The 27,528-nt window shown below is 43.2% G+C and overlaps 1 protein-coding gene across 2 annotated transcripts in view; it reads left to right on the plus strand.

Annotated features, from left to right (window-relative positions):
* The window catches only part of MIOS (meiosis regulator for oocyte development), a 97,236-nt gene extending 70,936 nt beyond the window's left edge, over window positions 1-26,300 (plus strand). For both annotated transcript variants that reach the window (XM_030200963.1, XM_030200972.1), the window contains exons 9-11: window positions 276-480; window positions 24,233-24,362; window positions 25,536-26,300. In XM_030200963.1, the coding sequence (XP_030056823.1) occupies window positions 276-480; window positions 24,233-24,362; window positions 25,536-25,632 (432 nt within the window). In that variant the 3' untranslated portion in view covers window positions 25,633-26,300. The remainder of the gene's footprint in view (window positions 1-275; window positions 481-24,232; window positions 24,363-25,535) is intronic.
* Window positions 26,301-27,528: the final 1,228 nt, after the last annotated feature.

Here is a 27,528-nt window from a genome sequence, read left to right on the forward strand (position 1 = left end):
ATGGTCTGATAGGACTAAAGGAAAGAAAATTACCAAGTAAGACATAATTTCTCCTCCTCCTTCACACATCTCCAGATAACCAATTCCCTGTTGCATTTCTTGCAAAATTTTATATGCTCAAATCTTTCCTCTTCCAGGATTGAATCTACTAGAGAAGCTTGCAAATATTGACTAAAGTTTTATATGTGGAAAGTTTCTCACACTTTTTTTTTCAGCCTGATCTGATTGCTTTTGTTAGTGTCCTTGTGTCTCATAAATATTTTTGCATGCTTTAGGTGTTTGTGAGTTGCAATTTCTGTGGGAAATCCATCTCCTACAGCTGTTCAGCAATACCCCATCAGGGTCGAGGCTTCAGTCAGTATGGAGTCAGTGGCTCCCCTACCAAGTCCAAGGTTACGAGCTGTCCTGGTTGCCGCAAGCCCCTCCCTCGCTGTGCACTCTGTTTGATCAACATGGGGACCCCTGTTTCCAGCTGTCCAGGTAATACAAATATTCTGCATTTCGATTGTAAACAGATAGCGAGAGAAGTAATTGATTTGTTTGTTTTTCTTCCATATCATTCTCAAAGAGCCTTCCCTACAGAGATAGCTCTGGGGTGGGTGGCACTCTACTACCTCCCTGGATGGAGGCACTTTTTTTGTAAATAGGGAGCAGTGCAGCACTCTTTGCTCACGGGTGTGTGGTTGGGGTGGCAGCAGGCTACACAGTACTCTTAATTCATGTACGGTGCTCCTTGGTGCAACACTCCATGACCACCACCCTGATCACCCTACGTTAAATCTGGCACTGCTATAAGGTGCATAGTGTAATAAAGTGAAACCAGGAGGGTTTACACAAAAGCCAACCTGGTATGGATGTAGAACATTGGATTGATCAAGGAAATTCTTTAACTGACAAAGAACCAGTTTATCTAAAGGGAGGTTAGAGATGGGTTGAAAATTGGAAGGTAGAGAAGGCTCTAAGTGGGGCTTCTTCAGCAGAGAGGTGACCAGTGCATACTTTCTGGAGGAGGGACCGTATTTTTGGAGGTGCAGGAACAAAGGAGAGGGAGAAGGGATTGAGCCAGACGTTTAACAAGGCGGGGTAGCCAAGGATCTAGCGAAGACGAAGTAGGGTTAAGGGACTGACTAACCTTGAGTACTTCAGGCACTGTGGGATTGTTAAATGAGGACCAAGATGTAGTAGTACAGGAAGCATATGAAAGGGTTGGGGTGATAAACCCAACTGGGGGGAAGGAGGGAGGAAGGGAGGCATGCAGAATAGAAATCTTAAGAGCACCACTCTTCGGCAAGAGCTGCAAGGGACTGCACAGAAGGATCATATGAGAAAGGCAGAGTATCAGGATGGAAGAAGCGATTAAAGATCCAGAATAGTGTCAGGGGACGATTGACTGCAGGAGCTGTCTGCTGATAAAAAGTACCTACACTTGGCCAGCTTAATAGCTGCACGTGAGATAAACACAAAGGAATCCTGTTTAGAAGGAATGGATCCACAGAAGCTTAGCAAAGATTGGGTGGCAACACCGGTAATTGGGAAGCAAAGCCAGTGCTGGGCAGACTTCTACGGTCTGTGCCCTGAAAATGGCAACGACAAATCAAGGTCTGGTATACATATAAAGTATCACATACAGTAAGTTTATCTTGTTGGGCAGACTGGATGGACCGTACAGGTCTTTGTCTGCCACCATCTACTGTGTATGTTACTATTTTACAATATTCGTGAAGTCTAACATGATAAACTGTGAGAAGGGTAGGAGATAGTACTGTACACCATAGACGTTCCGTGGGATTGAGCTGGGTCCACAAAAGAAGTGCAGCAGAGAAACAAGGGGAGGGGGAAGGGCAGCGTGGCGCATGGCAATCAAGGAGCTCTTTAAGACTGAATCTAAGGTATCAACGTATTCCTAAGTTGAATTCCCTGAGGGTGGAATTAGAGCAGAAAGGGAGGAGGAAATTCACTCCAAAGTGGATTCAGAGAGAGGGTGGGTTAGTGCAGGAGAAGGACGAGGTAAAGGTGAGGAGTTATGATTGGAATAGTGAAAGTGAGAAATGGTGATCAGTCCATGGCAGAGGAAATTAAGCCAAATCAGAAGGCAAAATGCCAGACATGGGGGACGCATAGATAAAATCAAGTGTATTCCCAGTGAAGTGGGTGGGAGAGGTGACATATTGGGATAGACCCAGACCAGTAGTGAGAAACGAGAAGGCATTCAAGGCCAGGGAGGGCAGGAGGTTGAAATCTCTCAAGAGGAGCAAGGGCGAAAAGAGTGAGAGTAAAAGCTGCAGTAAAAGCTGAGAGTTCGTCCATGGCAGAAGTTATAAGCTGGAGGTGGGGGGTGAAAAAAGATAAGCAAGATGTAATACTGCACAGGGTATAGGGTAAGTCGGAGAATAAGACAGAGGTTGAAGTCACATTAGGACATCCTAAGACGAGTGGAGTACAAGCAAGCAACACCATCAGCTCGACGAGAGGGATGTGGTGCATGTAGCAACAGGAAGCCTGGTGGGCAGATTTCATGGAGGATTGACGTGTGACTTGGTCTAAGACAGGTCTCAGTAATGCAAAGAATGTCTAGAGAGTGTTGCAGAGTGAAATCTCGTGACAAAGGGAGCAAGTGTTCACAAGTCCAACTCACTACGAATGGAGCAGAAGAGTCAGGAACTATTTGGAGTTCAAAGGGTGTGAACGCAGGTAGACAGGTAAGGCACCGTTGAGACGGAGGAGGGTGGTAGGGACAGGCGAGATGGGGGAGAAGAAGGACGGGAATGGAGTTTCCCATATCAGAACAACACATGCTGCCTACTGAAAAGGGGGCAGAGAGACAAAGAAAAAAAAAAAAACCAGAGAGTCTACTGTAAGAAATTCTAGGGCACTCCAGAGGCGCCCAAGGAGCACACAAGGAGCAGGATCTGCTTCTTGGTCGCACCCCTGGCGCAAGTGCCTAGGAGATAGGATGAAGGTACAGTCGCCAATGTCTGACATCTTATGTGTGAACCAGAGATAGTACAGCAGCGTATCTTGAAAAAGATATAGTGGAATCAGAAAAGGTTCAAAGAAGAGCAACTAAAATGATAAAGGGGATGGAACTCCTCTTATATGAGGAAAGGCTAAAGAGGTTAGGGCTCTTCAACTTGGAAAAGAGACAGCTGAGGGGAGATATGATTGAGGTCTACAAAATCCTGAGTGGTGTAGAATGAGTAGAAGTAAATCAATTTTTTACTTGTTCCAAATGTTCAAAGACTAGGGGACACTTGAGGAAGTTACATGGAAATACTTTTAAAACAAATAGGAGGAAATATTGTTTCACTCAACAAATATTTAAGCTCTGGAAGTCTTTGCTGGAGGAGGTGGTAAGAGCGGTTAGCGTATCTGGTTTTAAAAAAGGTTTGGGCAAATTCCTGGTGGAAAAGTCCATAGTGTGCTTGCCTTGGGATTTGTAGTATGGAGTGTTGCCACGATTTGGGTTTCTGCCAGGTACTTGTGACCTGGCTTGGACATTGTTTGGAAAACAGGATACTGGGCTAGATGGACCATTGGTCTGACCCATTGTGGCTACTCTTATGTTCTTATGAGACAGATACAAGCAGCAAGCACAGGAAGGATTCTTATGCGGGAACCATAGATAGTACAGCAGCAAGACAGATGAATCCAGCATCCCTCCCTCTCTGCTTTCTGTTCTGCAAGCGTTTTTCTCTTGGTTGTCTTTTTTTTTTTTTCTACATGTATTCAAAACATAGTAATCACACTGAAGGAAAAACAAATTCATGAGTGCTGCACACTCGGTGCACAGTTTTTGATCTGTCGGCTTTGGTCCTTGGGGCCTGAGCACAAGGGGTGTAACCAGAACAGGGCTGTCCCCGGGAGTACCAGGGCAAGTTAGGGCCTGGTTCGGTGGGCTGCTTTGGTAGCAGACATGCTGGCTTCTGAGGGGAGCTATCCATCCTATATCACTGGGTTAAAAAGTCATCTCCATCTGCTGGTAGACGGACACAACCCATTTGCAGCTGGATTCATCTGCTGCAACTAAAAGAAAGAAAATGATCAGATAAACATGATTTTTCCTTTTATTACTTCACTTGTTGTTCCTTTTTCAGGTCATTTATAAATATGTAAAATAGTAATGGTCCCAGTACAGATTCCTAGAGCACATATCTATTCACTCTCCTTCTTGGAAAAATTGACCATTTTCCATCTTTTAACAAGTTCCCAATCTACAGCAGGAAATTGCCTCCTATCCCATGACTTTTTAATTTCCTCAGGAGTCTCTCATAAACACTTCCTGAAAAATACACTATGAGGCGTATTTTCAAAGCACAGACTTACAAAGTTCCATAGTAATCTATGGAACTTTGTAAGTCTAAGTGCTTTGAAAATGAGCCCCTACATCAACCATCTCACCTTTATCCATGTTTATTCATGCCTTCAAAAAAATGTAGCAGATTGATGAGACAAGACTCTCCTTGACTAAATCCATATTGGCTCAATCCAACTAAAAGTGTTGTTTTGATAGTCAACTCATCTGTCTGGTATGGTTTTCCCAAACTTCACTATTAAAGGGAATTCTCTTCTCTACTGCACATGTACAAAAATCCTGGGTGTCACTATTGATAACACCCTCTCTTTTCAGCAGTGCAACACACATATTGTCACGTATTCAGTCTGTTTCTGTGTTACGTCTATGCTCACCTCGCCCTCTGGTGGCCGGAACCGGTGGCTGCTATGGACTATCACCCATTCCAGACTTTAGCCGAGTCCAATCCGGATCTTCCAGGCTGCCAGACTTGTCTGTCTTGTTTGACCCTGCACAGCACCCATAGTTGCCTGGTGATTGCTGCAGTTGAGTCTCAGCTGCTGCTGGGCTTTTTAGCCATTTTGAAACCTCTCTGCCTGGCCTTTGCATCGCCTAAGGCCGTGGTATGTTGGTGCTTGTTGCACTTCAGCCTAGTCACTTCAGCCTAGTTTGATTCCTGTTCTAGTTCCTTGCCTGATTCTGTTTAGTTTATGTGTAGCTTAGCTTGTACTGTCCTAGTCTTGACGCTTGTTTGTATTTACTGTGTCTGGTTCTGGGCTCTCTGTGTTGCTTGTTTAGTGGCTGCCTGGCAGCTTTCAGTCTGTCTTTTGTTTTTCAGTGTTTGGTTCCCTGTTCTAGTGGCTGCTTGCAGCTTTCAGGCCTGCCCTGACCTGGCTTGTATCCTGGTTTATTCTTTTCTCTGCTGTCTGCCCTGACCCGGCTTGTGTCCTGGTTTTCTCTATTGCCTGCTGCCTGCCCTGACCCGGCTTGTATCCTGGTTTTCTCTATTGCCTGCTGCCTGCCCAGACCCGGCTTGTACCCTGGTTTATTCTTCTGTTCTGTGTCTTGTTTATCTGTCTTTGTTCCCTGCTGCAGTGACTGTTGGCAGCTTTCCGTCCTGTCCTTCAGCTTATTCTTTCCCTGCCTTGCTGCCTCTGTATATTCCTTTCCTGTTCAGCCTAGTGGGGATTCCGTCCTGCTCTGTCCCGCAAGTCCTGCCGGCCGCCTAGACCCAGGGGCTCAACTCCTGGTGAAGGGTGGCCAAGTGCAGGTGAAGTCTACCTGTTTCTGTCCCAGTTCTGCCTTGCCCCTGGTGTGGGGTGATTTTGCCCTGCAGCTGCCACTCCTCGGCAGTGGCCCAAGGGCTCACAGACCTAGGTCCAGCTCTGAAAACATGACATTCTGTTCTTTGTTTTCATGGTCATGAGCACTGATAATCTAGACTTGCAGAGGTAAGTTGTAGGAAATGGAATGAGTAAAGTCGTGGCCCTCTTTGCGAGCAAAAGGTATGCTGTAGCCGACAAGCACCAAAATTCAGCAAGACTCTTGGTATCAAACTCACTTGCGCAACAACTGCTTCGTTCTTAAATCAATCACAGTTTTCGCCTTTGGTAATTCTCCAAACCTTACCTCCTTGTAGTGCAGAGACTGTGGTAGGATACAGCCAATGGGGAGTGACAGAGTGCATGTATGCATGTTCATGTGTGTATGTCTGTATATATATATATATATATATATATATATATATATATATATATATATATATATATATACAGGTATATTGTTACCAGTGGACTTCTCCACTGCAGCTCAAGTTTAAGGGAAATACTCTCACTTATGAAACGTGAGAGTATTTCCCTTAAACTTGAGCTGCAGTGGAGAAGTCCACTGGTAACAATATACCTGTGTGAATACTAAGTGAAGTTTTCAGCTTGAGGAATTTACCCAGCTAACTATTAAGAGGCCTTTTTACTAAGCTGCGCTAAAAAGTGGTCTGTGGTATCAGTAGTGTGGGGCTTTCCCGCACTCGTGAGGTCACTTTTAGCATGGCTGTAAAATGGTCACATTTCCTATTTCCCTCATTAATGGCTATGTGCCAGTTTCCCAGTTAGCACATTGCCATTAGCGCAGGAGCCCTTACCAATACTTATTTTCTAGGCAGTAAAGGCTTCCACGCTAACCATGAGCTAATCGGTTAGCATGCGGTGATGCAGCTGTGCTAACCAATTGGCACTGGGCATGCCTACTCTCAGCTCCCAAACACACCTAAGCGCTAAAAAATAAAAAGCCATTTTTAGCACGTGGGAAGCATGCACCAATCCAAAAACTACTGCGGTACGCCTGAGCACATCTGACAGTAGTACTTTTTACCCCTGCGGTAAGTATGTGTTAGCTGTTACCGCAGCTTACTAAAAAGGCCCCTAAGTTACCTGGGCAAATTCCTTTGAAAACTGTTCTAATAACTGCATTCACTCTGTCTAGAAAGTTTTAATAAATTGCCTCCTATCTTAAGACCTTTGTCCAATCCCCTGTTTGACCTCCTCCTGCTTGCCTTGAGGGTGCAGGCACCCCTGATTTAGTCTCTTCACTATGGCCCCCTGAAGGTCCCTTTTTACCCCTTGATCATCTAATGATCCAACTACTTCTTTACAGAGTTCTTGCCTCAAATATATCTGAAAAGGTTTTTATTATGATCCTAAATTTAGGAACATTTTCCACTGAATTTAGCAACCTAAATTTTGTCTGAAATTTTTTGCCTTAGTTTAGGAACCTGCAATTCATTTGTCTAGATTGAGGTCATTTTTGAAGACTTGTGCTGCATTTACATGTATAAATTCCCTATACGTGTAAGTGGTGGGTTTAGAGACTTGTTATGCATATGTTTAGAAGAGGATGTGCTGTAGGCTTGATTGGTAAAGTGTGAGTTTTTTTTCTGATTTTGCATACTTTATAAACCTGGATGTTGGCCTTTACACCTGTTCCAAGGCAGGCATAAGCTTCGGATAACTGCTCATTTAGACCTGAGATTTGCACCAGTAATTGAGGGGACAGTTATATTCAATGCGTTTTTTTTCTTGTGAAAAAGGTGCTGGTACTCAAATGACAGGCCACCTTTCAGGAGGGGGTAATCCACTGAGGGACCCACCTACAATGGCCAGGCTCCCTGCAAACACTCACAGAATCTATGACAAGGCAGAATTGGTGTGTAGAGCCTGAGCTCTTTCATTAAAACTTGGGGTCCATGGGTCAATTTTAGCAGACAGTGGAAAAGGTGCTGGTACTCAGTACCCCAAGTATCCCCTCAAAAAAAAGCCCTGGTTATATTTACCTGTGTGGTGGGAGGTGGCTTTACCTGATTGTGTTGTCAGGTGGTGAGACTACTTCTTGCAATATCCATCCAGAGCATGGAGTATGGATCTCTCTTCAGGAATCTTAAGTGCTGATTCCAGCAGGCAGTAAGAGAGACACTTGTTGATGTTATCGGGACCTGAGAACTTCTTACACCCTGTCCTTTGGTGTAGCACCAAGGAGCACTGAGGGAATTTGAACTTGGTTCTTTGATGTGATATGCAAGTAGAAAGCTAAGTTTAAGACCTCTACACCAGGTATTTCTGGTCCGATGGAAAGACATGTGGTTCCAGTTGATTCTTTGGCTCTATCTACTTCTGGGATACTTTCCCTCTCAAGAGCTTCTTTGAGTTCTCCCTGCTGTACTCCTCCGCTCTCTACTTTGTCTTCCTGTGAAATAGGGGTATCACAAGATGTTACCCTTTCCTTGGTTGAGCAACAACAGACAAAGCAAGCATCTTCAGGGTTACTTTTTTCTGAATTACCAGTTGCTTTATCAACTGCAGAAGTCTGTCAATTACCTTACCTATTAGGGCATAATCAGGATATTACATTAAAAGGCTTGTGGGACTCTTATCAGTGAATGGAGGGAATGCTTAGGGCTGTTGTTTCTCAAAATGAGACTTTTTCCCAAGAAGTGGTTGAAAAATGTACCAATGTTGATTCTAATACAGTGCTTCTAGATAAGTGTTTATTCAGGGTAGGTCAGGTTTCCTCTCTGCAGTCCACTTCTATCTCAGTAATAAAAGATTCATACCTGAGGTTTTTGAATTTTCCTTGTATTTATTTACTCATGTGGGGCGTGAGATTTTATTGAGAAAATATTTTAAGGAAACTTTGGGGTTATCTAATTTTAAAATTTTGTCTAATTTTAAAATTTTGTCAGCTACTAATTGTTATTATGTGTCTGAAAAAAAGAAGTACCCTGTTGATCAACAAAGTGTTGATTGGTTTCATCTGAGATAGGACGTTATTAAAACTAGATCTACTTCATTAGCAGTGGCGTAGCTATGTGGGGTCATGGGGGCCTGAGCCACCCACCAAATTTCCTCTGGGACCCTGGTTTTGCTGGCGGGAGTCCCCAACCCCTGCCAGCTGAAGCGTTGTCCAGCGCTGGTCTCCGGTGTTGCTGCGGCAGTGGGTTGGGAGTGGCGGGGCAGCAGACAAAATGTGCCCCCCCCCCCCCACCTTGGGCTCTGTCCCCCTCCCACCATGAGGTCTGGCTACGCCCCTATTTGTTAGTACCATTAGGTAATGAGAGGGATAAGTCTCTGATTTTAAAGTATTATTTTAAAAAGAAAGAGGTACATTTTTGCGGCGCTAGAATTTATATTTTTCCAGATGTTGCCAAAAGCTTACACAACTCAAGCAGAATGCTTTTTTAGCCTTAAAGCCTAGGGTTGTAGCTTTTTTTCTTAAGTACCCAAGCAAATGTATTATTACTTTTCAGGGAAAAGAATATGTTTTAAGGGATTCAATGCAGTTAAAACAATTTTTGAAAGTTCATGAGACCTAAAACCTTACAAATTTAGGAGTACATAATGTAGAATTGATGCATTAGTGATTAGGCTTCACTTGATTGTTTCTTTAAGATATTTCCTTTGATTGTAAGGTAATTGTGCCATCCCTTGATGTGGACTAATTGGTTTTTGAATTGGTAAATTTGTTTCTTTTTTTTTTCTCTCAAGTGTTTCCTATTATATTCTATTTTCTGTACCATTTCTTAATGAGATGAATAAATAAAAATGCTGAACTAAAAAAAAAAAAAACTACTTACCTCTCTGGTGTTTTGAAAACACATCAGAATTTTACTCTCCTCCTTAATTGGCTCTTCCTGGAAGTCTAGCTTTCTGAAGTCAGCCACTCATCCATGTTGGCACAAATGATACAGCTAAATATCCTACTGAACATATCATACGAGACTTCGTGGCTTTAGGTCAGAGGGTGAAGCATCTAGGTGCGCAGGCGGTGTTCTCATCGATCCTCCCTGTCGAAGGTAAAGGTCGAATGAGAGAAGCTCGCATCTTGGAGATAAATGTGTGGCTGCATGGTTGGTGCCGATGAGAGTGCTTTGGTTTCGTAGACCATGGGATGGTTTTCCAAGAGGTACTGAGCGTTGATGGTGTCCATCTGTCAAGGAAGGGAAGGAGTGTCTTCAGCAACAGGCTGGCTAAAGTACTAAAGAGGGCTTTAAACTAAAATTGATGGGGGTGGGTATAAAAGGCCATGAAGCCATAATTAACCCCAAGGAAGGTAGGACATCTAATGCCTCTATAGAAGTGAGTAAAATCTGGAGAGCCTTGTATACCAATGCTCATAGTATGGGAAACAAACTTCTAGATCTTGAGGCTACAATGATGGAAGCGGACTTGGATTTAGTGGCAGTCACGGAGACATGGTTCACAGAGAACCATGACTGGGATGTTGCTATACCTGGCTATAATCTATTCAGGAAAGACAGAGTAGGAAAAAGGGTGGAGGTGTGGCATTGAGGCATATTTTCAAAGCACTTAGCCTTCCAAAGTTCCATAGGTTTCTATGGAACTTTGGAAGGCTAAGTGCTTTGAAAATATGCCTCATTATATGCTAAGAATGATATCCAGGTGACAAAACTGCAGGACATATGGGGTATGGAAGAAGCGCTGTGGGTTAAACTGGAAAGAGGGAAAGGAAAAAATGTATCTATATCGGAGTGATATACAGACCTCCCTCACAGTTGGAGGAAATGGACAGGGACTTAATTGAAGACATCCGCAAGATAGCTAGGAAAGGGGAAGTACTACTGATAGGTGACTTCAATATGCCGGATGTTGATTGGGGTGTCCCGGCTGCAGGGTCGTCTAGAAGCAAAGAGATCTTAGATTCCCTACAGGAAGAATTGTTCCAGCAGTGGGTAACGGAACCGACACGGGATGGAGCTGTTCTGGACCTGGTGCTTACGAATGGAGAGTACATTTCTGACGTCAAGGTGGTGGACCATTTGGCATCTAGTGATCATCGTATGGTATGGTTCAATATTAAAACAGAAGAGAGGGCTCATTCGAGATTGAAGGTCCTGGATTTCAAAGGAACTAACTTTGCCGAGATGGGGGAATTTCTCAAGGAACAGTTAGCGGGATGGGAACAGCTGAAGGATGTAGAACAGCAATGGACAAGACTGAAAGGAGCTATATTAAAGGCAACTAACCTTTATGTTAGAAAAGTACATAAAAGTAAGAGGAAAAGAAGGCCTCTCTGGTACTCTAATGTAGTAGCTGAAAATATAAGGGAAAGGAGGCTAGCCTTTGCACGTTATAAGACAGGAGAGAATACCTAAATAAGTGAAGAGAAGCTGGAAAAGCTATCAGGAAAGCGAAGCAGCAAATGGAGGAAAAGATAGCTAATACGGTAAAATTGGGGGACAAGACCGTTTTCAGATATGTAAGTGACAAGAGGGTAAGTGACAAGAGGAAGTGCCATAATAGCATTGTGAGGCGTAAAGCTGAGGGAGAGAAATATGTGGAAGATAAGGATAAAGCTGAACTGCTTAACGATTATTTTAGCTCTGTGTTCACGATTGAAAGACCGGGGGTAGGGCTGCAGAAAACAAAGGCTAAAGGGGATGGATGTATGGTAGACCAAGATCCGTTTACAGAGGACTGTGTTCATGAGGAGCTTGCCAAACTAAAAGTAGACAGAGCGATGGGGCCTGATGGGATACACCTAGGGTGCTTAAGGAACTCGGAGAAGTTCTGTCGGCTCCGCTAATGGACCTCTTCAATGCTTCCTTAGAAACTGGAGTGGTCCCGGTGGACTGGAGAAGGGTGGATGTGGTTCCTTTGCACAAGAGTTGGAAGTAAGGAGAAGGTTGGGAATTACAGACCTGTCAGTCTGACCTTGATGGTGAGTAAGCTAATAGAAATGCTTCCAAAGAGGAGGATTGTGACATTTCTTGAACTACATGGAATGCGGGACCCGAGGCAGCATGGCTTCACTAGTGGCAGGTCGTGTCAGACGAATCTGACTGTCTTCTTCGACTGGGTGAGGGAGGATGTGGGAGGGGCGCCTGATGTGGTATACTTGGATTTCAGCAAAGCCTTTGACACGGTTCTGCACAAGCGACTGATAAATAAATTGAGTGCCCTCGGTGTGGGACCTAGAGTAACTGATTGGGTAAAAAATTGATTGAATGGTAGGAGACAGAGGGTGGTTGTAAATGGAGCTTGCTCTGAAGAAAAGGATGTCATCAGTGGAGTACCGCAGTGATCGGTCCTTGGGCCGGCTCTTTTTAACATCTTTGTGAGCGATATTGCGGAAGGGCTGTCTGGTAAGGTTTCTCTCTTTGCGAATGATACTAAACTGTGCAACAGGGTGGACACCCTGGAGGATATGAATGACATGAGGAGGGACCTAGCGAAGCTAGAGGAATGGACCGATATTTGCAACTAAGGTTTAATCCCAAAAAATGTAGGGTCATGCACTTGGGTCGCAAAAATCCGAGGGAACGGTACAGTATAGGGGATGTAATGCTTCAGTGTGCGAAGGAAGAGTGGGACTTGGGGGTGATTGTGTCTGACGACCTTAAAGCTTTCAAACAGGTAGAAAAAGCGATGGCCAAAGCCAGAAGGATGCTGGGATGCATAAAGAGAGGCATGACCAGCAGGAAAACGGAGGTGATAGTGCCGTTGTATAAGTCTCTGGTGAGGCCTCATTTGGAGTACTGCGTGCAGTTCTGGAGACCGCACCTACGGAAAGATATAAACAGGATGGAGTCGGTCCAGAGGGCGGCTACGAAATTAGTTAGCAGTCTTGAATGCAAAAATTATAGGGACAGGCTTATGAACCTCAACATGTATACACTGGAAGAAAGGAGGGAGAGAGGAGACATGATAGAAACGTTTAAATATCTCAAGGGCATTTATGTACAGGAAGAGAGCCTTTTTCAAATGAAGGAGAGCTCTGGAATGAGGGGGCATATGACAAAGTTAAGAGGGAATAGGCTTAGGAGTAACCTAAGGAAGTATTATTTCACAGAAAGGGAGGTGGAGGCGTGGAATGGCCTCCCGTTGGAGATGGTGGACTGTTCCAGAATTTAAAAAGGCATGGGATAAGCATGTGGGATCACTTAGGAACAGGAAGAATTAGGGGTTACAGAGGATGGGCAGACTGGATGGGTCATATGGCTTTTATCTGCCGTCATGTTTCTATGTAAGTTGCAAATTGGACACTACCACATATAAGGTCTAACATTTACACACGCCGAACATATTTAGTTGTAAAATAGCAGCTCCCGTTGTGCATGCCGTAAAATACACATGTATTTCCCACAGCCTTATATGTATAAGGCTCCACATTTAGCTAACCGTTGGTAGTATCCTTGCTAACTGTAAATCTCCTGACTTGGATGTCCCTTGTTCTATGTAGATGTTCTGTGTAAAATTGGACTTTTTAGCTCCTGGAGCTGAAAATAAGTGCCAAGCATTTAATTTTCCTGTCCTAACTGCCCGTTTTTTAGGAACTTAAATTTAAGTTCTCAGACATAGTTTTCATGGGGCATGATCTAGGTTTTTTAAAACCAATGAATGAAAAGTGAACTGGTTATGAAAAGACAACTTTTAACAGTCTTCTCAACAATTTCTTAGTGCGCTGGTAGTGTTTTGTTTCAACTGTATCAAGCAGGTTGGATTTGTTTGTATTGTACAAGAAGTGTGGCTCTGGTGTTTTCCTGCATGATTTTTGGATGATCTAGGGGGTCTAACTTCCAAAGTTAGGTTTCTAAATTCTTTGACACCCCCCCCCCCCCCCAACCAAATAAACTGCAGCAAAGCAATTGGTAAAGGTTGAATGTAATTTACTGAGGATGCAGCAGAGGGCACTATAGCACAGCTGAGCAACACTGTCAGCTTTCATCGAGATGAGTTGTGCCAGGCCTTCTTTCTAATTAAAGTTTATGTGGGGAGGGGGGGGGGGTTCCTCTATTTAAATTAAAAAAAATTTCCCTCCCTCACCATTAATCAGACACATCCAGAATATAATAATTTTTTTAAATCAGGTGAGATACTTTTTACAACAGAGATGAAAAAATAAGAGTCTGGGATGGCTTCTCTCATATTTTAGTCTAAGTCCAGTTAAACTTTAAAAATTAAGAATGGATTTTACTTTCCAGCTGCCAGTGACCTCAGTAGTTGCTCCTAGGTATCCACAGTTTCCAAAACTCTGAAGTGTACCAGGGGGTGCTTGCCAAAGATAGAAAAAAAGAAGCGTAGAATCAGAAGAATAAAGGCAGATAAAGACCATATGGTCTATCCAGTCTGCCCATCCATGCCATCTATCTTTTCCCTTCAAGATCATCTGTACTTGTCCCAAGCTTTCTTTAAATTCAAATACAATCTTTGTCTCTACCACCTCCACCATGAGGTCATTCCATGAATTCACCAACCCTTCCCTGAAGAAGAACTTCCTTAGGTTATTCCTGAGTCTGTCCCCATTCACCGACATCCTATGTCATCTCATTCCAGAGCGTCCTTTCAATTGAAAGAGACTCGCCTCCCATGCATGTATGCCACAGAGGTATTTAAGTGTGTCTATCGTATCTCTCCTCTCCTGCCTTTCTTGTATAGGGAGAGTAATTGCCAGCAAGAAAAAAGGACTAATAATGCCTCTGTATAAGTCTGGTGGAGACCTCATTTAGAGTACTGTGTAAAATTCTGGAGACCACACCATCAACAGGATATAAAACAGGATTGAGTCGGTCCAGAGGGTGGCTACTAAAATGGTCAGCAGTTTTGGACATAAAGTGTATGGGGATAGTTTGGATACTTTGGAAGAAAGGCAGGAGAGGAGAGATACGATAGACACACTTAAATACCTCTGTGGCATACATAAATCTTTATGGCTTTTGCCTTTGCTTTTCTACTTGTTTGGCCACCTAAAGGTCATCACATATTACTACTACTACTACTATTTAGCATTTCTATAGCGCTACAAGGCATATGATCACACCCAAGTTCTGTTCCTCTTTGGTGCACAAAAGTACTTTATCCACTAAACTGTATGACTTCCTTGGGTTTTTGTAGCCCAATAGTGTGACCCTGCGTTTTGTAGCATTAAATCTTAGCTGCCAAATTCTGGACCATTCTTCAAAGCTTCGCTGGGTCACTCGTCATGTTATCCATACCATCAAGGGGTATCTACCCTATTGTAGTATTCTCTGCAAAGAGGCTCATTTTCAAAGCACTTAGCCTCCCAAAGTTCCATAGAAACCTATGGAACTTAGCCTCCCAAAGTGCTTTGAAAATATGCCTCAAAGCTTACCAGACAGCTGTTTGTTAAAAAGAACCAGACCAAGAACTGAACCTTGCGGCATACTACTAGTAACATTCCTTCCCTCTTCTTCACTCAACCAGTTCCTAACCCAGTCAGTCACTTTACGTCCCATGCTGAGGGCACGCTGTTTATAAGTCATCTATGTGGAACTGTGTCAAAGGCTTTGCTAAAATCTAAGTACACTGCATCCAGCACTCTCCCTCAATCTAAGTATCTGGTCACCCAGTAAAAAGAAATGAATCAGCTTTGTCTCACATGACCTGCCTCTAATGAAACTATGCTGCCTCAGGTCCTGCAACCCATTGGATTCCAGAAACCTCACTATTCTCTGTTTTTAGAAGCATTTCCATTAATTTACTTAACACAGAGGTCAGACTAACTGACCTGTCGTTCTCAACGTCCTCCTTACTTCCACTTTTGTGGAAAGGGATCATATCTGCTCTTCTCCGGGACAACTCCCGACTCTGGAGAAGCATTGAAATGGTCAGATAGTGTAGTCACCAGAAATTCTCTAAATTCCTTCAGTACCCTCGTTATATATGCCATCCAGCCCCTTCTACCTTTAGTTATCCAGCTCCTCAGGAATACAGTTCTCTGAATATCATTCAGGATCTACCACAAGGAGTGGAGGAGTGGCCTAGTGGTTAGGGTGGTGGACTTTGGTCCTGAGGAACTGAGTTCGATTCCCACTTCAGGCACAGGCAGCTCCTTGTGACTCTGGGCAAGTCACTTAACCCTCCATTGCCCCATGTAAGCCGCATTGAGCCTGCCATGAGTGGGAAAGCGCGGGGTACAAATGTAACAAAACAAACAAACTTCCATTGCTATTTGTAAATAAATAAAAAAAAATTTGTCTTCTTTGATCCTAGCCCTGGCCTTTCATCTATGAATACAGAGCAGAAATATATGTTAAGCAATTACATTACATTTTGGCCTTATATCCTGCTAACACCTTTTCAGTTCTAAGTGGTTTACAAAATTTTTGTAGTGATATAGAGATTAGAACATTCCTCTGAGAATCACAATGGTTGCTTTGGAGATAGACAGAATTCTAACTACAACACATATTTCTTAAATAAGAAAGGTTTTATCGTTTTTGGAGCATGAGGTAAGATTGTGTAGGGGAATACATTCTGGCAATGTCTTTCCAAAGTCTGGCAGCTTGAATGGCAAGAGATTTGTCGAAGAGCGCTAGTCTCTTCTTGCCCTTAGATGAGGGGAACATGAAGAATTTGGCAGCTTCTTGTCTTCTAGATCTGGTTGAGGTTGCAAAGCAGAAATGAGCTAGTAGATAGCTGGGAATCAGTCCTTGTAGTGTTTTAAAGAGGAAGCAAGGCAGTTTGAAAAACACTCATGCCTCAATGGGGAGCAGTATAGGTTGTTGAATTTTGATAGCCTGAAGATTAGTCTGATTGCAGTGTTTCAAATGGTTTGAAGTCTCTTGAGTAAGGTTTTTGAGCAACCTAGGTATATTAGATTGCAGTACTCAAGAGATGATAGTATGAGAGCATGTACCAACCTTTTATATTGATTGATTTTAAAGTACTTCCAAATGGTGCGGAGCTTTCTCAGTAGGTGGAAACACTTTTTGGCCAGGGCGTAGTCTTGCGCTTCCAAGGAAAGAGCGTAGTCAATTTAAACGCCTAGGTGTTTAATGATAGAAGAAAGATTGAAGTTCACTTGGTTGACGGTAATTGACTTAGGGATTTGGTCTGATTTTGTTCTAAAGCATAAAAATTTGGGGTTTTTGGTATTGAGTTTTAGCCTGTGAATATGCATCCATTTTTCTAGTAGGTTGATGCATTGTTGGACCCTAGATACATCTATTTTGAGAATTGAGTGTATGGGGGATTAATACAGATATCATCATCGTAAATGTAGCGGAAAAAGCCATTTTTGTGTAGCAGTGAACTTAAGGATCGGAGGAAAACATTGAACAGTATTGTAGATAAGGGGGGGTCTTGGGGGAACCCGCATCTGTTGCTCCAGTTTAGGCATAAGTCTGCATTTACTTTGACCCTGTATGATCTACTTTGCAAGAAGCCTCTGAAGCATTGTGATTCCCATTTCTTCAAGGTTCCATAGTAGGAGAGTATGGTCTACTAGGTTGAATGCTGAGAACAGATCAAATTGAAGTAGCAGTGCGCTTTTTCCTTCACTTAACAGTAGTCGGACGTGGTCTAACATGGATCGCAGAACTGTTTCTGTGCTAAAAAGTGCACAGAATCCTGATTGAGATGGTGGAAGAATATCATGCAAGTCCATTCCCTCCATTAATTTAATGGAATGGAAGCTACTAGTCTGTAGTTAGAAACCAGTTGTCTAGGTTGGTTGGGTTCTTTTGGTATTGGTGTAATGATGATTTCGGCCAAGCTTTGGGGAAATATTCCTAGTGACAGTTGCTGGTCAATTCATGAGAGGACATTAACACGGAATATTGGTGGGGCAGTGGTCATTAAGTGGGGAGGGCAGATGTCTAGTATGCAGTTGGAGGGAGCATACTTTGAGAATAGTTTGGTAAAGTAAGACCATAGTGTGTTATCAAAGTCCTTCCAGGTTCTATTTGCTGGGGTGCCTTCTTTGGAAGACAGGGACGCTAGTTAGTCAAAGACTTTGTCAGTGGTAGAGGGGAGACCAGTTTTAAGCTTATTCACCTTGTCTTGGAAATATATGGCTTGTTGGTTTGTCAAGGGAAGTTTCTCTTTCGCATGCTCTTCAGATTTGGAGGGTGTAGTAAGTGAATTGACAATGGGGAACAGTTGTTTCAGATTACATCCCCCTTTTTGGATCATCTCCGAGTAGTATTTTTTTCTGACCAAAGTTGTGACTTTTTTGTAGATATGGACTGCTGCTTGCCAGTTGGCCGTGCGTAGACTGGATTTCTCTTTAATCCATTTGCGTTTAATTTTTCTGCATTCATGTTTTAGTTTCAGAAGGTCTGGAGGAGTGAACCATCTATCTCTCTTCCATATCAACTTAGTTTTGGAGTAGAGAGGTGCTCTGTCATCCAGAATCTCAAGGCTGATTTTAGGCCAGTTGATTTCTAAATCCAGTATTCTGTCTTCAGGCAGTTTTAGCAGTACAGCATCCCAGAAGGTTTGGGGTTCTGTTCTCCCTCTGGATGTAACGTGTTGCTGTTGTTGGTTGGAGTTTTTCTTGAAGTGGTTCCAGTTGATTGTAAAAAAGCATCTGTAATTCTTCCCAGCAAACATCTGATAGTCTAATAGTCTGGTTCATGTTTCTATTATCACTGAAGGTGACCAGATCTAGTTGGTGACCCTTACTGTGTGGGGGAAGGTATTGCATAGTTTAGAGAGGACAGAAAAGCGTGCAGAGATCAGTCCTGCTGATGTCTGACAGGTTTTCTAAATGGACATAAATGTCTCCCAGTTAAGTTTTTTGAGACAGGTTCACAGAATTGAGGGCAAGCTTTAGGCCATTTATTGGGGGGAGGGGGGACTGTAACATAGTATGCATATTAGATAGTCTTTTGATGAGGAGTCTTTGAGATGGCATGCAAAGATCTCTAGATCTGGAGTTAGGAATGAGTCAGTAAGCGAAACATCAAATATGTCTTTGTATATGAGGGCAATGCCCCCTCCTTTTTTCCCATTCCGGGATACTGTGATAGTTTTGTATCTTGTGGGAGTTAGTTCTTTGATTCATGAGTCTTCTTGAGAGAATAGCCAGGTTTCCGTTAAAAAGAGGCATCCCGGGTGATGTTCCTTTAGCCAGTCTTTCAGGAGTGGTAATTTGTTGCCCACTGATCTAATGTTGAGGTAATAACAAGGAATGGAAATAAAGGAGGAGTTGTAGATTTTTGACATTGTGTCTGTATGAGGGATTGGCCTTGGGCTTTTGATCTTAGGCCAAGTTTGTTTTTGTATCTTTTAAATTGTTTGTGGTTGGAGGTGTTTTGTAGAATTTCAGTAGGGCAAGGTAGAACTTGCATTCAGTCAATCAAATTTGTAGGGGTCGGATTCCAATTGGGTAGGTAAGGGTGAGCTGGAAGGTGGAGGTAGTTGTATGCTAGATTGAGAGATTGGGTAGGGGGCCACTGTCCACAGCTTATGAGGATTAGGAATAGAAAGAGCCAAGGACATGGCACCATGATTGTTGTCTGTTGTGTCAGGGTTCGCTACTCCAATAGAAAAGTCTTGTGATAATATGTTTCAAATGTGGGGGGATTTGTGGGCGAGTATTTTAACTCTGTTCTGGTGCTGTTATATGTGCTGTGAAAGGGTCCATGCTAAGTGCAGGATGTGAATTATTTGAAGGGGTGTGCTAAGATTTAAAACACCTTTGTTGCTATCTTCTTTTTTTTTTTTACCTTCAGTTGTGCTGCTCCTGCTGGTCCCAGATGTGGGGGGGGGGGGGGGGTCACCTATCTGCTGCAGGGGGTGGTAGTCCACTGGTCTTCTGAATTTCAGGAGCACCAGCGCTGCCCTGGTCCCGTGTCCTGGTGAGGCTCGATGTGGCCTGATGGCAGGGAGTCCGACCTCCCCCAATGGCTGCTCAGAACTGTTTTCAGATTTCCAGCAGCCGGGTATGCGGAGAGATGTTGCTGCAGTGCACCCAGACACCCTTGTGCCTCTTCTGGCCTCTCCACTCCAGCGCAGATATTGGTGTGTCGTTACTCTTCCTTGCCAGCAATTCGAAATCGGCACCGCTCCTCCCTCTGCCACCGCAGGCAACCACTGTGTTTGTTCGCTGTTTGACTGAGCAGCTCCGCCGCCACAGCCAGCTCCAGCACTCCCCACCATCTGCCCAAACAGGTGACTGCTCTAGCCACATGGGGAGTGAGCTCACTCCACTGGTGGCAGTGATGCTTCCTCACTGTTCGCGTGAGCTGCTCCGCCACCATGGCCAGCCCCAGCACTCCCTTCCAACTGCTTGAGCAGGATACGCCACACCAACCACATGTGGAATGAGCACGCTCTGACTCCGGGGCTTTCCACCGCTCACTGGATCAAGGGATTCGTGTGGTGCAGCCTCCTGGGAGGCCATGCCAACCGCGATGCGTGCCTACACAGAGACCCCAGCTCCTGCAGCTTCAGTCAGCAGGAGACTCAGGCTCAGACACAGAGCTCATGTCAGTGCCCTGCTTTTCCTCCCACTGCCATCTTGCAATTTTGCCTTATCCTTATCAACTTCTATATATTCCTCCCCTCCTTGAGTTTCACAATGCCACTTTTGCACATCCTCCTATCACTAACATATCTTTAAAAATGTCTCGTCCTCCAGTTTTACAATATTGGTTATTTTTTTTTCTTCCATTTTTCATCTTTACTTTCCTGACTTTACTAGCTTCTCTTATCTTTTCCAGATATTGACTCGTGTCTTCCTCTTTCTACGATTTCATGTAGTTTATGAAGGCTAACTTCTTTTTACTTACCTTTTCAGCTACTACTTTTGAGAACCAATGCAGACTTCTTTTATTTTTATTTCCCTTACAAAAAGGTTTGTTGCCCTTTAAAATAGCTCCTTTCAGTTTTGTGTACTGTTTTCCTACTTCTTCCAGATGTTCCCATCCCAACTCCTTGAGGCAGTGGTTCCCAAATAGAGAGTTGCACGGGGACAGAAATCTTACCCATCCCCGCCCATCCCCGCTGGAATCTTACCCATCCCCACCCATCCCCACTGGAATCTTACCCATCCCCACCCATCCCCGCAAAAATTTAAACCATCCCAACCCGCCCCCACCCGTCCCCGCAAGAATTTAACCCATCCCCACCCATCCCCGTAAGAATTTAATAGTACATAAAAGAAAATTCCAATCAGCTCCCTCAGTCTCTCTCTGGATTTGAGCCACAGCACTGTAGGCAAGGAAGGAACGGAAGTTGGAACTTGGAACACTCTGGTGCGCACATGTAAGATTTGTCTCTGATTCACTGGCAGTGTGTGCTGAGAGGTCGCCACATGCACGCGCCAGTAGGTCAGGTGACATCTGATTCTCGTGCCTGTGTCAGAGCTGAGGTCTGTGCACCAGCCTGGGAGCAAACAGGATTAATAGTAACATAGTAAGTGACAGCAAATAGACCTGAACGGTCCATCCACTCTGCCCAATAGTAACACTCATGATCAATTCATCATTAAATCAACAAGTGTGATATTATATACTTGATTATGGTCTTTCTTTCATGTTTCTGGAACAAAGACCACAGATGTCTATCTGGCCCCATCCTTATGTTCCAACTGCTGGAGTTGCCATCGAAGCCCACTCCAGCCTATTCATGTTCTCATTTGTGGGACACAGACCATAAAAGTCTGTCCAGCACTGTCCTCATGTTCCAGCCACTGAAGTTGCTGTCTAAGCCCTTTCCAGCCCATCCTACACCAGATTGCCATGTATGAGACACAGACCATACAAGTCTGCCAGGTATCAGCCCTAATTCATCACAGCCAGAGTCGCCATCTAAGCGTCACTTGACACATCCACACACATGCAGCCATTTAAGGTTAGCTTTTATATAACTTCCGTTTTCTAATTAGAGATCCTCTGTGTTCATCCCATGCCTTTTTGAATTCCGTCATCATTTGTGACTCTACCACCTCCTTAATGGAAGACTTTCCACATTTATGCTGTTAAAGCAAGGAAGAAGAGGAGGAGGAGGAGACAGCATTCAAAGAAATTGGTACTCGGTAGATGAGAGGCTGGTGCAGGTGGAGCTTACAATTCCACGGGAAGCCCACAGAACTGGTTCCATCCCCGCGGGAACCCCGCAGGAACTGACTCCGTCCCCGCGGGAACCCCGCAGAACAGCTTCCATACCCGCGGGAACCCCGCAGGAACTGCCTCCGTTCCTGCGGGAATCCCGCGGGTTCCGCGGGATTCCCGCGGGGATGGAAGCCGTGCAGCTCTCTATTCCCAAACCTGGTGCTGGAGGCACCCCAGTCAGTCAGGTTTTCAGTACATTCACAATGAATATTCATGTTGCCATCTCTCTTATATGTTTAAACATAACCAATACTCTAGCCTAACTTCATGACAAACACAATTATTCCTAATGGTTAAAATGTTATAATTAATTATATGACTGCATTATATTTTTGATGTTTTTCTTGAATGTAAGCCACATTGAACCTGAGCTTGTTCGAGATAATATGGGATACAAATGTCAAGCAGGGACTATCTTTTCTTCATGTTCAACTGTGAAGCGCTGCGTACGACTGGTAGCGCTATAGAAATGATTTGTAGTAGTAGTAATAATAATAAAAACTAACGAGGTGAGGACAGGATGGTGGAGTTTAACAGCATATATGCTGCTTTATCTGGTGGGATGGTCTTGGCTCTCACATTGAACTTTTTTTTTTTTTACAAACTGGCCCCTGCTTGAAAAATAACAAAGCTCTCTGCCTTAGAGTGTCCCATCAAGCAATGGAAATTTATTGGTGTAATGGAGCTGTTTGGAGGTAGATTATGAATATGGCCTAAAATAGTGCCCTTGTGAAATGTTGATGGGGGGGTTATCTGATCATATAGATAATAGTGAACACTATGTATATATAGATATCAAAAAATATATAGTACAACTACAGTAATGTGTGAAAAAACCAAGGGGCTCTTTTAGCAAGCTGCAGTAAGCACTAACGCATGCTTACTGTAGCAAAATGTCTGATGCTGAGGCGTCCTGTGGTAATTGTGGAATGTGTACATGGTATCCATGCCCTAAAAAATAAAATTGATTTTTTTTAGCACTGGGGCATGTCTGGGGGATGGAAAGTGGGTGTGCTATGCACCAAGGGCCAGATTCTGTATATGGTACCTAAAAAATCTGCGCAGTAAACGTTTCCACCTAGGCATATTCTAAAAGCACAGTATATAGAATACGCATAGGCGTAATTCACAGTGCCTAAAATTGTGCGCATCCCTTTACACCATTGAAAACGTGGTATAAATCCCCCGCATGTAGATTTAGGCGCACTAGGCCATATTCTATAACAGTGAGTGGAAATTTTGGAATGCCCACAAAATGCCTATTTCCCCACCTATAATCGTGCCCACTTTTACCTGCACACGTTAGAATTTAGGCGCAGTGCGTTACAGAATACACTTAGGGATTTGTGCGCGTAAATTTTAATTATTGCCAATTAATGCTCATTGCTTGTTAAGTGGTGTTGACAATGCTGATTAGCTTGTTAAGCCAATTAAGTTATGCGCGATGTTACAGAATCTGCTTGGATTGCGGCTTGGAGCTCTAGGTGTGCTATATAGAATTTGGGTTAATTGTTTAACACCTGGGCATTGCTGCACATTAGCCAATTAGTGCAGGTTTAGCGCATGAGTTTCTACCGCCTACAAAATAGGTGGCAGTAGGGGCTCACACACTAATGGAACATTAGCACATGGCCATTAATACTAAAAATTGGAAAATCAGCCATTTTATCCCAGCAGTAAAAATAGCATTAGCATCTAGAAATGACCCACGTAAGGGCGTGCTAAGGCCACTTTTTACCGCTGTTTGGTGAAAGGACCCACAAGTAATCATTATAACATTCAGCAGCATGTGTATACCCCTTCCATGGATTCAATAGCGGTACCTCTGAAATCTTCCTCTCTCTCATCTAGGTGGCAAATGGCAACTGGCAACTGACATGAACCAGTGTCTTCTCTCTCTAAGCCCCACTACAGTCTTTAATTTTTTTTTCCATTCAAAAAGAGGATACCTGGTTCTGTGTCATGTTGGTGAAAATTTGGGCAAGAGAGAACCAGTTGGTGCACATGGAGTGTAAGGATCCAAATGGGGCACAGAGATAGGAGAGAGGATCTGACATTGCTGGGGAAATAGATTGGGGAATGGGACCTGGAAGGTGGTGTAGATGAATGGACCCTGCAGTAGCATATCAGTGCCTATATGGAATCCCAGTAGACTGGAGGCCTTCACTGTTCTAAATAATTTTGTCTGTAATGATATAGTTTTGTATCGCCATGCTACTGTATACTGTTCTTAAGTTCTCACCATTAAGTTGGCATTTTGATTCTGTCACATATTCAATCTCACATCTGAGGCTGCATTTAGGGCCCGTCTTACTAAAGCTTAGCTTGCACTAACAGACATTCACCTGTGGTATGTGCCACTGCACCCCTAGGAATATAATGGTGGGCTGTGACAACAGATAGCATGCACTACTCTACTAGTGCACGCTAAGCATTAGTAAAATGTACCCTTACATTGTTATACTCCATGCATCATATCTGGGTTGCTTTTCAATAAAAGTGTAAAGTTCTTAAGCCAATATAGAATCTGTTGCTCCGGTAAATCATTTGTCACTTACATCTTTGCACAGGCACATCCAAATCTGATGAGAAGGTGGACCTCAGCAAGGAAAAGAAGCTAGCTCAGTTTAACAACTGGTTTACTTGGTGTCACAACTGCAGACATGGTGGCCATGCTGGACACATGCTCAGCTGGTTCAGGTACAGTGTGCTGGTTGTTGATTGGCAGTAATCGTTCCTAGCATGGTCCTTGCAGCACACCCATCACATCTGGCTGCTGTAATATTCATAGCGACTGCACCTGACATAAACTTTGAGATGCTTTTGATCCAGTAAAAGCAAATAAATCTCAGAGACAATCAATGTGGATTGCTTGAAAACTAGACCTGTGCATAGCCCTTAGGGACAAGTTTAGGAAATTCTGATTTAGGGGTATCGGAATATCATTCTGGCAGTACTACTACTGCTTACCACAGTGTTTCCCAAACTTCTATCCAATATGACCCGATTTTCACATTTTAAAAAATCACATGACCCTAGGTGATGAAAATAGCATATCAAACCTCCTTTCCTCTCCCTCATCCCTCACCTTGCCCCACATATTCAAAGCATGACAAGAGCAGTAGCGGCAGTCAGCAGAGGGTCCTGTATGTCACTGTAATCTGCATGGGTTTCCACTCTTAACAGGAGGAGGAGGCAGTACCTGTGAACATTGAATCATAAGCCTCATGCCGACTGACACTATTAGGCATAGGTCAGAGGGGAGATCCAGAAGGCAGTGGAGCAGCCCTACTTCTGATGATGTGACCCCATTGGGATCCCTATTCCCTACCCACAATTTGAGAGCAACTGACTTGAACTAGAAGATGTACGCAGTACTGTACAGGTATACAGAAGAGAGAGAGAGTCCCTGCTTTATGGAGCGTACAGTCTAGTCAACACTGAAAACACAAACAGGATCTCAAGGCATGTATTTGTTGCAGTGAATGTGGTTAAAATCCAAAGACCTGAGAACAAACTAGTGTTTAAGGTTTCAAAGCAATCTCATAAAACTGGATTTTTAGGTGGGACTTCAGTATGACCAGAGAGAAGGTATGATGAATCAATTTAGGAAGCCTGTTCCAGGCATACTATATTCAAATCAAACGGTGCTTCTCTTCTTCTTGTGCCATAGATAGATTGTCTGTGCTGGAAAATATGTTTTGCTCTGAGCCTTTTAGGGAATTTATTTGGCAGCAGAGTTAAATAGCTTCATGTGTTCAGATGAATAATTGGTGGAGTGATATAACAGAAATTGGATTTTATTAAAGTTATATTAAAATGCACGAAACAATTCATGGGGTATTTTTCTTGTGTGTCTTTTTTTTTTTCCAGAGATCACGTGGAATGCCCAGTGTCTGCCTGTTCATGTAAATGCATGCAGCTTGATACAACAGGGAACCTTGTCCCAGCAGAAACTGTCCAACTGTAATGCAGATACTTAGAAGGGGCCTTTTTGAGTACACAAATTTGCTAACAGCCTTCCTTCACAGCCCAAGTGCAGCTCCCTTGTAATGGGGAAATAAATTGTTCCATCAGTTTGGCAATTTGACGTGTGAATGGGTTTGATGTGCTCACTGGAGCCAGGCACTCTTGAAATGAGCCTCTTGGGGCATCATCTGGGGCTGTGTTCAGCAAGCTGAAGCAGTTCATCTCAGAAGTATTTCCACAAACTCCTGCAAATTCACAGCGTCTTTCTAGGTGGATTTCACAATAACACTGATTAGTCCTTGAACCTGCTATGTGCAGCTTTCTGGTGGTGGTGCAGGTTGATGTTCAGAAAAGTCTCATCTGAGGCTCCAGTCACTGCTGTACATGAACTCCAAAATGCTTTGCTGCTAAAGTTCTCAAATTCCAGTATTTAAAAAAGAAAAAAAAAGTGCTTTTACAACATGTTTTTCTAATGGTTGTCATTTCTCTTGTATTAAACTGTATACTGTTGTATATATTGTATCAGTAACTTCGTGTTGAACCAATGGCATTCTCAAACAAGTTCAAGCCAGCTAGATAAGTTCATATGTTGGCATTTCATTGTCCAAAATTGAGCATTATACTATTTTTTTTCTGTATTGGAAAAATATTAAAAGGTTGAAATAAACATGACATCTTCAGTGATTTGGCAGTATTTTTGTATGCCTGACAAATACATTGTCTACTTAAAGAAAATCTAGTAATTTACACAGCTCAAATATATTAGCAAATTATGTTAATCCTATGCAGTTTTATTAGGGTTGGGAGCATAAACGGAAATCCATTTTCCTTTTTTCAGCACTAGCTGAAAGTTATTCTTAGACACTCTGTCATACATGCTGTTTATACTGGTAGATTAATTTTTAGCACTCTTAAGGGAAATAGCCCCCAAAACGGGAACGACTGCTAGAATATTCAAACTTCCATTATGTCCTCCAAAAAAAAAAAAGACATTAATGTGGATTATAAAAGACCTAATTGACAGTCTCAAAACAGCAATGCTGCCACTTCCTACCAACACAACTGGAGCAGGGGATATGTAATTGAGGGCCCAATGCACAAAGACAGCCATAAAATACGGCTGCCTCAGTAAAATTTAGCGAGTTGCAAACAGCAGCCAATGCACAAAGGGGATTGCATGCAAATGAGTTACACGGCTCCCCCTTTGTGCATCAGTCACTGTTTACAACTCTTGAGCTATTAAATGCAAACTCAACTCAACACCAAAAGTCCATCAAGCACAGCATCCTGTTTCCAACAGTGGCCAATCCAGGTCATAAATACCTCACAAGATCCAGAAAAAGTTCAAAACATTTTATGCTGCTTATCCCAGAAATAGCAGTGGATTTTCCCCATCAATTTAATAATGGTCTATGGACTTTTCCTTTAGGAAGCTGTCCAGACCTTTTTTTTTTAACCCCACTAAGCTAACCACTTGCCTTTACCACACTCTGGCAACGAATTCCAGAGTTTAATTACACAGTGAGTGAAGAAAGTTTTTCTCTGATTCGTTTTAAATTTACTACTTTGTAGATTCATTCTATGCCCCCTAGTCCTAGTATTTTTGGAAAGAGTAAACAAACGATTCACATCTACCCGTTCCACTCCACTCATTATTTTATAGACCACTATCATATCTCATCTCAGCTGTCTTTTCTCCAAGCTGAAGAGCCCTAGACGCTTCAGCCTTTCCTCATAGGGAAGTCGTCCCATCACCTTTATAATTTTTGTCGGCCTTCTCTACGTTTTCCAATTCCACTATATCTTTTTGAGATGTGGCAACCAGAATTGATCACAATATTCAAGGTGCGGTCACACCATGGACCGATACAAAGGCCATATAACAACCCTCACTTTT

This window comes from Microcaecilia unicolor, chromosome 1 (genome assembly GCF_901765095.1).
Source record: "Microcaecilia unicolor chromosome 1, aMicUni1.1, whole genome shotgun sequence".
In the NCBI taxonomy this organism is placed as follows: Eukaryota; Metazoa; Chordata; class Amphibia; order Gymnophiona; family Siphonopidae; genus Microcaecilia; species Microcaecilia unicolor.